The following is a 13,242-nucleotide window of genomic DNA, read 5'->3' as shown; positions in this document are numbered from 1 at the left end:
TATCCATACCCTAGAGGAAATACTTGCCAGTTTAATGGAAATATGACACTACAGTGGAAAAATGAGCACGGACATTATCTTCGAAGACAACGTTGATGCAGTGGGTTTGTTTTCTATTAATACAATTTTCAATCATATAAATGAAAAAGTTGTATTATTTTAAAAATAAAAAAATTGACAAATAAATTATAAGCGTAATAAAAAAATTATCCTCAACTGTCAATTGATTTCCCAACAAAGCGTTCCATGAACCCTATCCAGCCAAAGCGAAAAAGCACGTTCATTTGCCGTTGGTTGCAGTGGTGGTGACAGTAGTTGGCGTTATCTATCCCCATTCATGACATACCAAAAGAAGCATCTTGTATGAAACTTGTTTGTCTGTTTAAATAGACACCGAGGGAGTAAAATTTTATTAAAAACAATAAAAACAAAATTTTCAAACGAAAGAGATCCGTGAAATGATTTGTCGGAATGCATTGGAATCAAAGAATGATGGCAAGTAGCAGAGAGCACCCTTAGGTTCCATTCCAACTCTATATAACGAGGTGAACGACAGTGAAACCAAACGCGTATCGTATCCCTCACCAAAGATGAGTTCTGTGAATATCGGAACCTGGCCTCGTCCCAACCAAAGAACCAGATCCATTCCCGCAACTCAAAACCCCTCTCTTCACGCTCTCAAAACGCTTCCCATTTTCCCCAAACGACGAAGAGCAAAGTTAATCTATTCTTTTTCTCCTATCTCTGTCTCTGCAGTGCTTGCTAAGGAAGACACTGTGAGAGACGAAGAAATTCAAGACTTCGATTTCAAGGCTTACATGATCCAAAAAGCCAACACAGTAAACCAAGCCTTGGACCAAGCTATTTCGCTGAAGGATCCAGAGAAGATCCACGAGGCCATGCGCTACTCCCTCCTCGCCGGCGGCAAGCGTGTCCGCCCGGTGCTCTGTATCGCCGCCTGCGAGCTCGTCGGCGGCAGAGAAGAAACCGCAATCCCCGCCGCCTGCGCCGTCGAGATGATCCACACCATGTCGCTGATTCACGACGACTTGCCCTGCATGGACAACGACGACCTCCGGCGAGGAAAACCGACCAACCACAAGGTCTTCGGCGAGGACGTGGCGGTCCTCGCCGGCGACGCCCTGCTGGCGTTGGCGTTCGAGCACGTGGCGGTGTCGACGAAGGACGTGTCACCGGCGAGGGTGGTTCGTGCGATTGGGGAGTTAGCGAAGTCGATTGGTAAGGAAGGTCTTGTTGCGGGGCAAGTTGTGGATATAAATTCTGAAGGGTTGTCGAATGTGGGTTTGGAGAGACTCGAATTTATCCATCTACACAAAACGGCAGCGTTATTGGAATCTTCGGTTGTGTTGGGAGGGATAGTGGGTGGTGGTTCGGACGAGGAAGTGGAGAGGTTAAGGAAGTTTGCCAGGTCGATTGGGTTGTTGTTTCAGGTTGTGGATGATATTCTTGATGTTACTAAGTCGTCTGAGGATTTGGGGAAGACTGCGGGGAAGGACTTGGTCGCCGATAAGGTCACATATCCTAAGCTTTTAGGGATACCCAAATCTAAGGAATTTGCTGATAAATTAATCAGTGATGCAAAGGAACAGTTGAGGGGGTTTCATCCGGAAAAGGCAGCTCCATTGTTTGCTTTAGCCAATTACATTGCTTACAGGCAAAATTAAATTTAGATTAATAGACTCTGTTTAGGATAAGTGCATGATTAAAATAAAACTCAATATTGTAACTGGGGATGTGTCAAATATATTCTCCAGTGAGTTTTGTAATAAAAAATCTTTTTTTTTCTATGGTTTGATTTTAGAATTCTGCGTAGGATTTGGGTATTCGAGACTGCCATTTTTTTGGTGCGTGGTTCTTCAAACCTCCCTCCAACTATGCTGGCGAGTTTTGGCGGATCATCAAAATGTTTCTCTCTTGTAATTGGCATGGTCGCACGATGAGTTGGTGCAAACAGATTTCAATTTTTCTTTTGTCAAGATCGCAAGGTGATCCCACACCAAAATAGCTTTATTATTGACTTAATTGCACCTTTTTATTTATGGTGATTCAACAGTACTCTTAATTGTTATAATTTAATTTATGAGTGGTTTTACTTTCTATAATTATTCAAATTAAATATTTTATCTTACAATTTTATATAATAATTAATAATATAATTAAAATGTGATATATAAGTCATTTGTATATATTTATAGATATATATAATAATAAAATAAAAATTTACATAAGTTATTTTCTGTTCGTGTATGTGTATATATATTTTTAAATACACACAAAAGGAAACAAAAATATATTACTTAAGCGTAGACTTTTTACCCTGGCCACACGATACTTCTACCGCTATTGGAAACCTTTTGCGCAATTTGCCAACAGTTACATGTGATAGTGTTTTACTATCAAACTGATTACTCGTATGATATATGCATTTATGGAATACAAAATATATTATTAATTATTTAAGATATGTTAATAGTTAATTTGAAACTTAATATATTATTGATGTACAAAAATATAGTATTAATTGTTTAAAATTACTATAAATATTACTTTAAAATTAATTATAATGAAATCAATATTTTTTTGGTAATATAATATTCCGTTATTAAAAGATAGTCTCTATCTATCTATATGTGTGTGACGATTAAGTAATGCCTATTAATGCATTGTCACTTCAAAATTGTATATAAATGTCATTTTACAACTTTTTAAAAATGTAGTGAAAGCATATTAATTAGTATTTTAAAACACTTAAAGGATGTATTATGTGTATATGTAATTGGGGGCATGAACTGATGGTTGTTGTTCAATTTTGGATAAGGTTTTATGTGCACTACAAGGATGGAGAAAGCACAAAATTCTATGTTGCATGACTCAGTTAATATCACAGTAAGTAAATATTTATTTAATTTTCTCGGATCTCACATATCGATATTTTTAGTCTCATATTATATATATATATATATATATATATATATATATATTTTAAAATTTTAAAAGCTTATTTTGGTGTTTTTTATCATTTTATATTCAAATTGAGTAAAATCAATGTTATTTTATAAATTCATATTTCACTAATATTTTTAGAACCGTCGTTAGCATTTTTTTTTAATTCTAAATATATTTTAAGACACTGTCTTTGGCATGACTTTTTCTTCAATTTTAATAATATTCATCTATAAGAATATTTTTAAACATCCAAATTTATAATTTTAATATTTTTAATAAATAATTTTTTTGAAATATTTTTTAAAATGCTTAAAATCAACTCTAAAAAGTTATATAAACATTTTTCCTTTCTTCCCTTTAAAGTAAATTATCTTTTTTTTTTCGCTTACAAATTACTCATGATAATACTGTGTTGTGTTAAGACTTGATCGTTATTTTCATCGAATTAATAATATTGTATGATTTATATAGCTAATAAGATATGAATTTTATGCTGTTTGGTTGTGATTTTTTCTGATTATCGTTATTTTGGCATAAATTAAATGGACAAAATAGTATTAATAGCAAAAGGGACCAATCAGCAGCAATTTTTGGTTCGTTCCTGCAGACGGGTCTCTGCTTTAAGTTAGACAAGTGCATTAATTTACCGATAAGAAGGAAAAAAAAAACATGAGTTTGTTTAATAAAATTATTGGATTGAGATAGATTCATTTATAAATTATAATTATTTGCTTAAATCAAAGATATTCAATGATTTCAACTGTACAACTAAATGATTAAAAATTAAGTATTAATATTATTTTGTGCGATAATAGATGAATCCAGAAAAATTAACAGATAAACTAGTTTAAAATTGAAAAATTAGATCCTTAAGTTGATAATATTAGATAAAGTTTATCATTGAACTATTTAATAAACATAAAATGGCATATAAGAACATCATAAATTTTTAATCTAAAATTTGAAATCTGGAAATTTATAAAATATTTAAAATCTTTTATAGATTTTTCTTTTACTCTCAATTTAAAATATTTTATTTAATAAAAACAGACAATATAAATTAATTTATATTATTATTTTGACAATTTTTATACCGTAGAAAATAATTATAATAATAAAGGTGATTTAGGAAAGGTATGGTAATCGAGTTTTAGAAATTGAAAGTAGAACAGTGAGTCATTAAATAAAAATAAAATATTTACTTTCAATTGGTAGCTTAAAATTCTCGTTTAAGAAAATGCTCTCTGGATTAGTGTTTAAACAAATGGTAGTAATTTCATGTTTTACTAGCCTTATCAAATATAATTATATTTTTTTAAATATAATTTTTCATTGATAAACTAAACTTCAACTAACTAAAATTTATTTTTAAATATATTATATGTGAGCATAAATTATTTAATAAATAATAATAATAAATAAATAAATAAAACATATGAAAAGCTACTTTTCAATGAGTTGCATTTTTTTTTTAGTTTTATAAACTATTTTTAAAAAATTATAAAATTTTATTTTCTTTTTTATTCGTTAAACAAGTCTATAATTTTTTTTAAAAAAAAGAGCAACTCCTAAATAAGTTATGAACTCTTAAATAAGATATAAAATTATGTTATTAAAAATACTTACACATTCATGTTTAAAACAAAAAACAAGTGTAATTAATTTTTCTATTTTCTTAAATTTATTTTTAGAATCTTAAATATTGATGTTTTAAGAGCAGAAATTAAAATATCAAAATGTTAAAAATTGAAAATATCTTGAAAATCACAATAAGTGTGTATTAATGCATATATAACAAATTTTGTCTTCTTTTGAATTTTTAAACAGTACTCTTAAAATATTTATTAACATTTACTATATTTTTAAAAAATTATATTGACCTGGAAATTTAAGACAATGTTAATTTTCATCTTTTTAATTGTATTTTGATTTTAATTTTCAAAATAATTTACACAGTCGTTACAAATAAAAGATAAAGAATAGTATCGAGAGTCGTGTTGAGAAGTTAAAATTGTTTTAAAATAAATTACATTACAATACTAATTACATCTCTTAATTAATGCATTATTTTCACTGTATATTCTTAAAATGATTATAAGGTTTAGTACAATATTAGATAGAAACCTATATTTAATATTTTTTAATACATACAAATTAACAAATATTTTAAAAAACTAGTTAGAAAGACTGAATTTGTATATAGGCATTTCGCAGTCTACGTTGCTGGTACTGCTTCAAAATAAATTGGGATCCGTCGTGTTTGACCCGATTCATTGAACATCTTCCTCACCACTGTTCTATGGAGAAAATCTTCATCATCAATTAATGTCAATGCAAAATCAATATGTATATAGGCATTTTTGTGTAGGTTCGAATCTCTCTTTCAAGAAAACTTTTTCCTAGTCTAAGAGTAAGACTATAATTACTCTAAGATCATAATGAATTTTAGAATCAAGTGTGAATGATAATTTTATATAATATAAAACATTAACAAGTTTATAAAGAAAAAAGCTTATGGATTCAATTACTTTAAGGTTTTAAATTGCATTGTGAAGACTCGTCCTTATTTAACTTAATTATATCTGAATATGACCTAAAAAAAATAGGATGACACTGAAATAAGCCTTGGAAAGCTAATCATAGCCACAAACTTCCTTTTACAGTGGTAATTTTTCTGGCCTATTTATTTTTGGCGTTGAATTTAAGTATTTATAAATAATTTTTTTTATAAAAAAAAGTACATATTTATTATAATGAAGTTATAAAAATATAATAAATATTTTTTAATAAAATTTTATTATTATTAACTTCTTATTTTTAATCTTTTTAATAAAATTCTTATTTTTATTATAGTATTTTTTGTTATTTAATTTTAAAAATATTAATAATAAGAAGAAAAATGAAATAAAGGAGATTAAATATGAAATTAAAAGTAAAAAATTTAATAAAAACTAATAATACATTCATATTTTATAATTTTCTGTATATCTTAATTTAATTTTATCAAATTTATTTTCTATGACTGCGTCTAAACATTTAAAAGTTAAAAAAATTTATTATATTTAAAACTATAAAAGTGTGATAAGTATATTTTTAAAGCATTTATATGATTAATTACTTAAAATTAATTCTAAAATCTGATACTAACATTAAAAATATTATTTATTAATTTTTAGAATAATAATTAAATAAATTCCAACAACAACAATAATAAATAATGTAATTATTTTTATCTTTGTATAGTAAAGTTTAAAGAACATTAGATACATAATTTTATTTAAATATTTATTAATTTTTAAATTACAACTATTACCATAAAATTAACAATAGGTTTTGCTAAAATAAATTGCAAGAATTTTATTTTAATAAACTATATAAAAATTATTAAAATAGATTTTAAAATTAGTTTCAAATATGCCTTTAGTCCATTGACATTTGAGAAGCCGTTAGATATAGCGAGGTGATGCCAAAAAGGTCTCGAAGAAACAATAGGCTAAAACCACTAAGAATATGGCATGACAAGATAGACGAAATTACCAACCAATCCATAACCTTCTAAATTTATGTTTGGTGAGTGATAATTTAAAATTCGAAAATAATTAATTTATTTTGCTTTTAATATACAAATAAGATATAATTTCTGAGTTTCCAAATAAGATATAATTTATAGTTTTATATGCACAATTAATTTTATAATAAAAAGTTGAAAATTTTTACCTTTCTCAAAATTAATTCAATTCACCACAATTTTGGTTTTAAAATTACAAAGTTAACATAAACAACCAATGGCGTATTAGAAAATGATTAAAATTCTAAGTTGTTTGATGTGAAAGAAAGTGATGAGAAAGAAACGTGAAGTTGTGTTTATTTTCTTTGTCCTTTTTTTGTTCCAGTTTAAATAGATGTTTAGCGTTATATTTCATATTTGCCCCTTTCTCGTCCTTTTCCGAATGAGAATTTTCTGAATGTTGGATAGAATACGCTTCAAAGTTCAACTTTCGCCGCTGTAGAAAAGGAAAACTTAGTCTAAACTATGAAAACCAAGGTGGAATATTACAATTTCGCAACTATAGTATTTCTTTGAAATAATTTATGATTTATATAGTTTTTTTTAATAAACTTATTATCTAAAAACACTCATAATATGTGGGATCACCTGCTGGAATGGATTAGATATTTGTCAAACATAAATTTTAACATGATCAAATTGAATCTGGTCAAACCAACTTGGATAAGAGTGTTTTTAGATTAGTTAAGTATGAGGTAAAATAAAATATAAATTGATTTTTAAAAATTGAATTAGCTTATTGTTAAGCTATTAGAAAAACATTTATTGATAATTTATCAAAATACTTGTTTCTACGGCTGAACATTGTGTATTTATTGATATTTGTGTAATAGAAAACATTGGGTCCACCGTAAGCGCGTGTATATTATGCTGTGTGCATACAAGACAAAAACATTATTGGTAGAGCCTCCATGAATGGACTTCATTCGCAGGATTTTAAGGAGTGAAGTGTTTACGAGTCTTAGCACAATTGTACTCTCGAAGAAAGTCACCATGATCTTCCCAGGAAAATATGATTATTACTTTTCATTACTTTATTTTTTCCAATTCCTTTACAAAATATCATCGTTATTTAAATAAAATTTGTTTTATTTATTTGTCGTCTGAGAAAACAAAAAAATTGTTGACTTTTCTTTTTATGATACTTGTAATATGGAAAATTAACAAGAGATAGCATTAATTAATACAATGCGAGCATAATGTAGTTAAATGAAATTGTATTTTTAAATATTAAAAATATCAGAAATATTAGAACTCTTCAAGATAATATTTTTCTTACCCTTTTTATTTTTAATTTGTATATAAATCCTACTAAAGAAAGAGTGAAATAGTTTATTCAATAATAAGAATTTGTGAAAATATAATAGGTGAAGGGTAATTTGCTACCTTCCAGTATGCTTGGTACAATTCAAATGAGGAGAAATAATTATTAAAATTTAATTAAACTATACTAATAATATAAAAAAATACTAGCAGTATATTTTAATTAAATATGATGAAATACCTATAAATTTTAGGTGAAAAATTATGTGAGTCACGTATTTGATTCTGATCTCTCCGCACAGCACTGTCATAATTTATCCTCAGTTCATCTTCCCGATTCAAATATGGCACAACACAACACCCTTATACTGTCAAATTTGGATCTAAGAAATTAATTAAGAAATGGTTCATCATGAAGCCATTTCAGTACCATCCACTCTAAGGGTGCATGGTAGTGGAGGCAAGCAAGCTGAAAACCTTGATAAGACTTGGCGAAAGAGGAGCTTCTTGTTGCCTCCATAGAGACTTCACCGTGGCATTGATGATCATAATTTATTTTAAAAAATATCAATATTTTTAATATTTAAAATATTAAATAACTTATAACTCTTTATTTAAAATTCTACGTTGTAAAATAAACTATTATTTTATACTTTTTTTATATGTGAAATAATTATAATAATTAATTTTATATTAATAGATAATAAAATTAATTGTTTATTTTAAAAAATGTGAATGCTTTTTATTTTTAAAATATTAAAAAAATCATGCTTAGAAAAAATAACCTACAAAATTATATATTGGAGACTAAAATACTTAAATGGTTTGAATATAATTTTCTTAAAAATATGATTAAATTTAATTTTGATCCTTTAAGAATATTTTTTAAGTAATTTTTTAAAAACATTATCCATGACCACCTAATAGCAATGTACCCTACATTTATTTATGTTACGTTAGTGATTGTTCGAAGGATAAATGTACCCGCGAGAAGTAATAAATGATTCTAAAATAATTTTTCGATATATTATTAAGTAAGAACTATAATTTAATTATAAAATTAATTATGAATAAAAGTAAATAACACAACACACGTCTTATTTGAACTTATAAGAGATGAACCTAGGACATATGTATTTTCTCAATCAATCCTTTATGTTCTTTTTTTGTTTAACTTTAAATTTGATTTCCTTGTGATCAAGAATCATTCATACAAATACTTTTAATACCCAATGATTATGCAATACTAATATTATTTCTATAAATTAATATCCCCAATGATCATGCAAGACATTAATTAAATAAAGTATAAAGGATCTATGAACTTGTTAATTTAATAACGATTGGAAGAGAAAAATTGGTTTGATCTACATAATTCATTGTCTCATTTTATCCTATAGATCTATTAACTAATCGAAACATGGTCGCCTGATGAGATAATTAATTAGGATTATAATTATGCGCAATAGGATAAAAGCTAATCACGAACGGAAATCAAATATAAATTCAAACTTCAAAATTCTATAAATTCATAAACAATAGTTTTCATAGCCTTACCTATGAACTTAGTTACTCGTGTTAAATAGAAAAACTAAAACAATCATAAACAAAGCCATAGAGAAAAATAAATTAGAAAGAGATGATTTTTCGGTCTTCAAGTACGATAGCTTGAAGTTCAAAATCTTACAAAGAGTATGCCAACGATCCTGTGTAAGAGAGACAAGATGAAAGATGTATCAAAGAGTGAAAGACAATATGTAAACCATGTGTCCAACAAGATGTCTAAGGTATCTCTTTTATAAGGTTTAAAAACACTAAAAACTCTTTTTAATTGGGCTTCCTGTAGATAAGTACGGTTGTGCAAGGCCTTGTTGAGAGGGTTTGAGCGTGCTGACTGCTGCGAAATTTTGATCTTTCATTAATTTGGGCCCAAAACACACCAAAATCTATTTGTGGTCTCTTCATATTAAACTGCACATTTAACATATAAATCAGTATAAAACCTAATTAAAATAAAGGCTAAACATAAATATATATGTCACAGAAAATGGCTTAATTATTAACTTATTAGTTATCATTCTAAAGTGATATATGTTATAAGATATTTAGAGGCATGTTACATTAAAAATATTAAAGTTTATAAGTGTCGGGATTAACAAAATATAGGGAGATTAAAAGCAACTTTGGTTATATTTGTAAAAATTACGAACATATAATTTTTTTAGTTCACATCAAATTTAATCCAGATCTGACTTGAGTTGCGCACCTGAATGTAGTGGATAAATTTATTACTAGAGATTTTTTACATACACAAACTGAAACACAAAACCTTACTTAAATAATATCAAAATATTTGCCACTCTTATTAACCTGTGTTGATAATTAAGAACATATTTTTTTTGTACTTTAAGTTCACGTATTAAATAAAAGAGCCATTTTTACCTGAAAGTGAAACAAATTAATATTTTTAGTTAAAATCTTATTAGGAATAATTAATGTTGATAAAAATAATGTAAATTTTTTAAATACATTCAACTTTTTAAAGTGTTTATGAAGTTTTAAATATATTTTAATTGTGATTATCTATGTATAATTACACGACAAAGATTTATTTATCTCACTTTTATATAAAAGCAACTTGTTCGCTGATAATATTCTCTAAAACCATTTAACCCATTTACAAACGTGAAAACATTCGACCTTGAACATAAAGCTGTATACAAACAATCAATACTAAAAATTAATATCATATCTTGATCTTCCTATGATTTTTTCATCTTTATATTATTTTATAAAAAGCATTAAATATAGACAAATATATAACGTCTTTAAAATATAAAAACCAATATATTTTACTTGATAAAAATATGAATCACGATAATTAAATAAATTTAATTAAAAATATCAATCTATTTAATCAATAACTTTAAAATACCAATAAATAAGATCCTTACAATTATTCATATTAATTAAGAATTATGAAAATGTAAACTGTTGTAAGTATGGATATTAATTAAGAAATATAAAATAAAAATTTATTGAAAAAATTAAAATAATATAATGATTATGTTTTTATATTTTAATACGATAAATTATTTTTAAAAAATTACTATATTTTTTAAACTGAAGAAACGGGGTATGGTGAAATTTCTGAATCGTAGCAAGGTAACCCATAAGGTCCAAAGTCCAAAACCCATCTCGTTGCGTTGAAAAAAAATTGAATCAAAACATAGTGATGAGTGATGACGCACTTTCTATAGACCGTAAAGATGAAGAAGCTGCTTCGTACCTTCAAAACGCGAAGCAGCTGAACCGTCGTTCATTGATCTTCTTTCCTTCCTTTGACTTCTTACTTGGTTCAGCAAATCCTAAGTCCTCACACTTCTCAACCGCCACAATCTTCATATCTTTCCTTTCCCAGTTGAAGTTGCAATTCACTGCTTTGCTGTGTATCATTGTTTTCCTATAACTGGCCATACATATCCATCTCAGATTCTCTTCACTCATTCCCTTCACCCCCGCTTCTGTTTGTGATCCTTTTCTCTTGGAGAACAAATTCAAGTGAGGAACACCACTCAGGTACTAAGAACTTCTATTCTGGTCCTGTGCATATATATAATTGCACTTCAAGACATAAACTTCGACTAGGGGTTTTTATAATTTATATTCATATGTATCCATTTTGTCTTCTCAAGTGAAGGATTGTCTTTTGGGTCCTGGATCTGGCCAAATTCAAGGTATTTTTCTTTCTTACTTCTTAAGGGTGCACACGGTTCCAATTGGGCACAATCTTGCGAAATATTCAAACTTTGCATTGAGTATTGGTGATTGATTGGAGGGAGAAGGAGGAAAGAATAGGCTTATCTTGTTGTTGCATTTAGTCTTCTAACTTAGAAATTGGGTTTTTTTTTTTTTTTTTGGTAAAAATTGGTTTTAATCTTTGTTAGTACTAAACTTGGATATGATGGGAAGTCAAACTAGCAAGAACACTAGTGGTAGTGATGTTCCAACGCCCATCAAAATGGGTACCCATTCTCTGTATGCGGCTGATTTAAGGTCTTACGAAGCTGCATGTGTTGAAGATCCTAACTTGCAATCCTTAGATGCTACCATTCAGGAGCGCACCAACAGGGTGATTACTTCCCTTGCTCATGGGATTGAGGTTCGTTCCATATCGATTGAGTCCCTACGAGAAGTGACTGGTAGTTTGCTTGAAATGAATCAGGATGTTGCCAAAGTCATTCTAGAGTGCAAGCAAGATATATGGAACAAGAAGGACAGGGAGTTATTCTCCTTGGTGGAGGATTTCTTTGAAAACAGTCTTCAGACATTGGAATTCTGTAATGCTCTTGATAAATGCTTGAATCGAGCACGTGAAAGACATGTTATTGTTAAGTCTGCAATTACCTCTTTTGAGGAAGAGGTGCAAAATAGGGTTGAAGGGTCCACTTATGTGAAGACATTGCAAGAGCTCAAGAATTTCAAAGAAGCTGGAGACCCCTTCACGGATGAGTTTTATTCGATGTTTCAATCTGTTTATGCTAAACAAGCGTCAATGCTGAAGAAATTACAAATTAGAAAGCAGAAGCTTGATAGGAAATTGAAGTCCCTCAAGACACTGAAGCGGGTGTCCAATGCCATTTTTGTTGCTGCTTTCGTGTCTGTTTTGATTTTCTCGGTGGTGGCAGCTGCAGTTGCTGCACCACCTGTGGTAACTGCTTTGGCTGGTGCATTGGCTGTTCCAATTGGCTCAGTGGGAAAATGGTGTAACTCGCTTTTTAAGCGATACGAGACAGCTCTAAAGGGCCAAAGGGAATTGATCAGTTCAATGCAGGTTGGTAGTTACATTACATTGGTGGACTTGAAAAACATTCAGGTGCGAATTGATCAATTGGAAATAAAGATTGAATCCATGTTGCAGAGTGCTGATTTTGCTCTTAAAAATGAGGATGCTGTAAGGTTTGCAATTGATGAGATTAAGAAGAATATAGACACTTTTGCTGAGACCATTGAGAATTTGAGTAAGCAAGCTGATGAATGTAGTCGGCAGATAAGGAGAGCAAGGACAGTGGTTGTGAAAAGAATTATTAATTACTCTAGTTAGACACCATTTTGGCATGTTTTATAGATTACTCTCTCTACTTGTCATCTTCTTTTGCTCCTGCTATAATGTACTCATTAAACACCCAGCTTATAATGGCTATGAGGTGCTTTATGATTATGGAGAAAAATAAAAATATTAACTTGTGTATAATTGCTGCCAATACTTGGATCTTTGCACTGTTCACCATTGCAAAACAAATTTCCTTCTATTTTGTGTTTTCTTTTGCTCCTAGCCAGATGCAATTGAACATCAATGTGGCTGTGGGCAAAAATATTAGAATCATGAGAAGCGCAATCAAAGCTGGAATTAATAAGTCTTGGACAATTGATAGAGCAAGTTT

At 28.7% G+C, this 13,242-nt stretch overlaps 2 protein-coding genes across 2 annotated transcripts; both read left to right on the top strand.

The window, feature by feature from the left end:
- Nucleotides 1-586: 586 nt before the first annotated feature.
- Nucleotides 587-1,685, top strand: LOC113870302 (geranylgeranyl pyrophosphate synthase, chloroplastic-like). The gene has a single exon (XM_027506893.1). It carries the CDS (start codon nt 591-593, stop codon nt 1,683-1,685), a length of 1,095 nt encoding a protein of 364 aa, XP_027362694.1. The 5' UTR covers nt 587-590.
- A 9,329-nt stretch (nt 1,686-11,014) lies between these two features.
- LOC113869423 (UPF0496 protein At2g18630-like) lies at nt 11,015-13,042 on the top strand. The gene is made up of 2 exons (XM_027505741.1): nt 11,015-11,377; nt 11,746-13,042. The coding sequence occupies exon 2, from the start codon at nt 11,760-11,762 to the stop codon at nt 12,900-12,902; it is 1,143 nt and encodes a 380-aa protein (XP_027361542.1). The 5' UTR covers nt 11,015-11,377; nt 11,746-11,759; the 3' UTR covers nt 12,903-13,042.
- Nucleotides 13,043-13,242: the final 200 nt, after the last annotated feature.

This window comes from Abrus precatorius, unplaced genomic scaffold, assembly GCF_003935025.1.
Source record: "Abrus precatorius isolate BTA unplaced genomic scaffold, Abrus_2018 Scaffold6, whole genome shotgun sequence".
Lineage (NCBI taxonomy): Eukaryota > Viridiplantae > Streptophyta > Magnoliopsida > Fabales > Fabaceae > Abrus > Abrus precatorius.
The sequence above is the reverse complement of the archived record's forward strand: the minus strand, read 5'-3'. Positions and strand labels throughout refer to the sequence as shown.

Bases quoted from the DNA above. Each gene is read 5' to 3' on its own strand.
- LOC113870302 (XM_027506893.1), top strand. From the start codon at position 591: ATGAGTTCTGTGAATATCGGAACCTGGCCTCGTCCCAACCAAAGAACC.
- LOC113869423 (XM_027505741.1), top strand. From the start codon at position 11,760: ATGATGGGAAGTCAAACTAGCAAGAACACTAGTGGTAGTGATGTTCCA.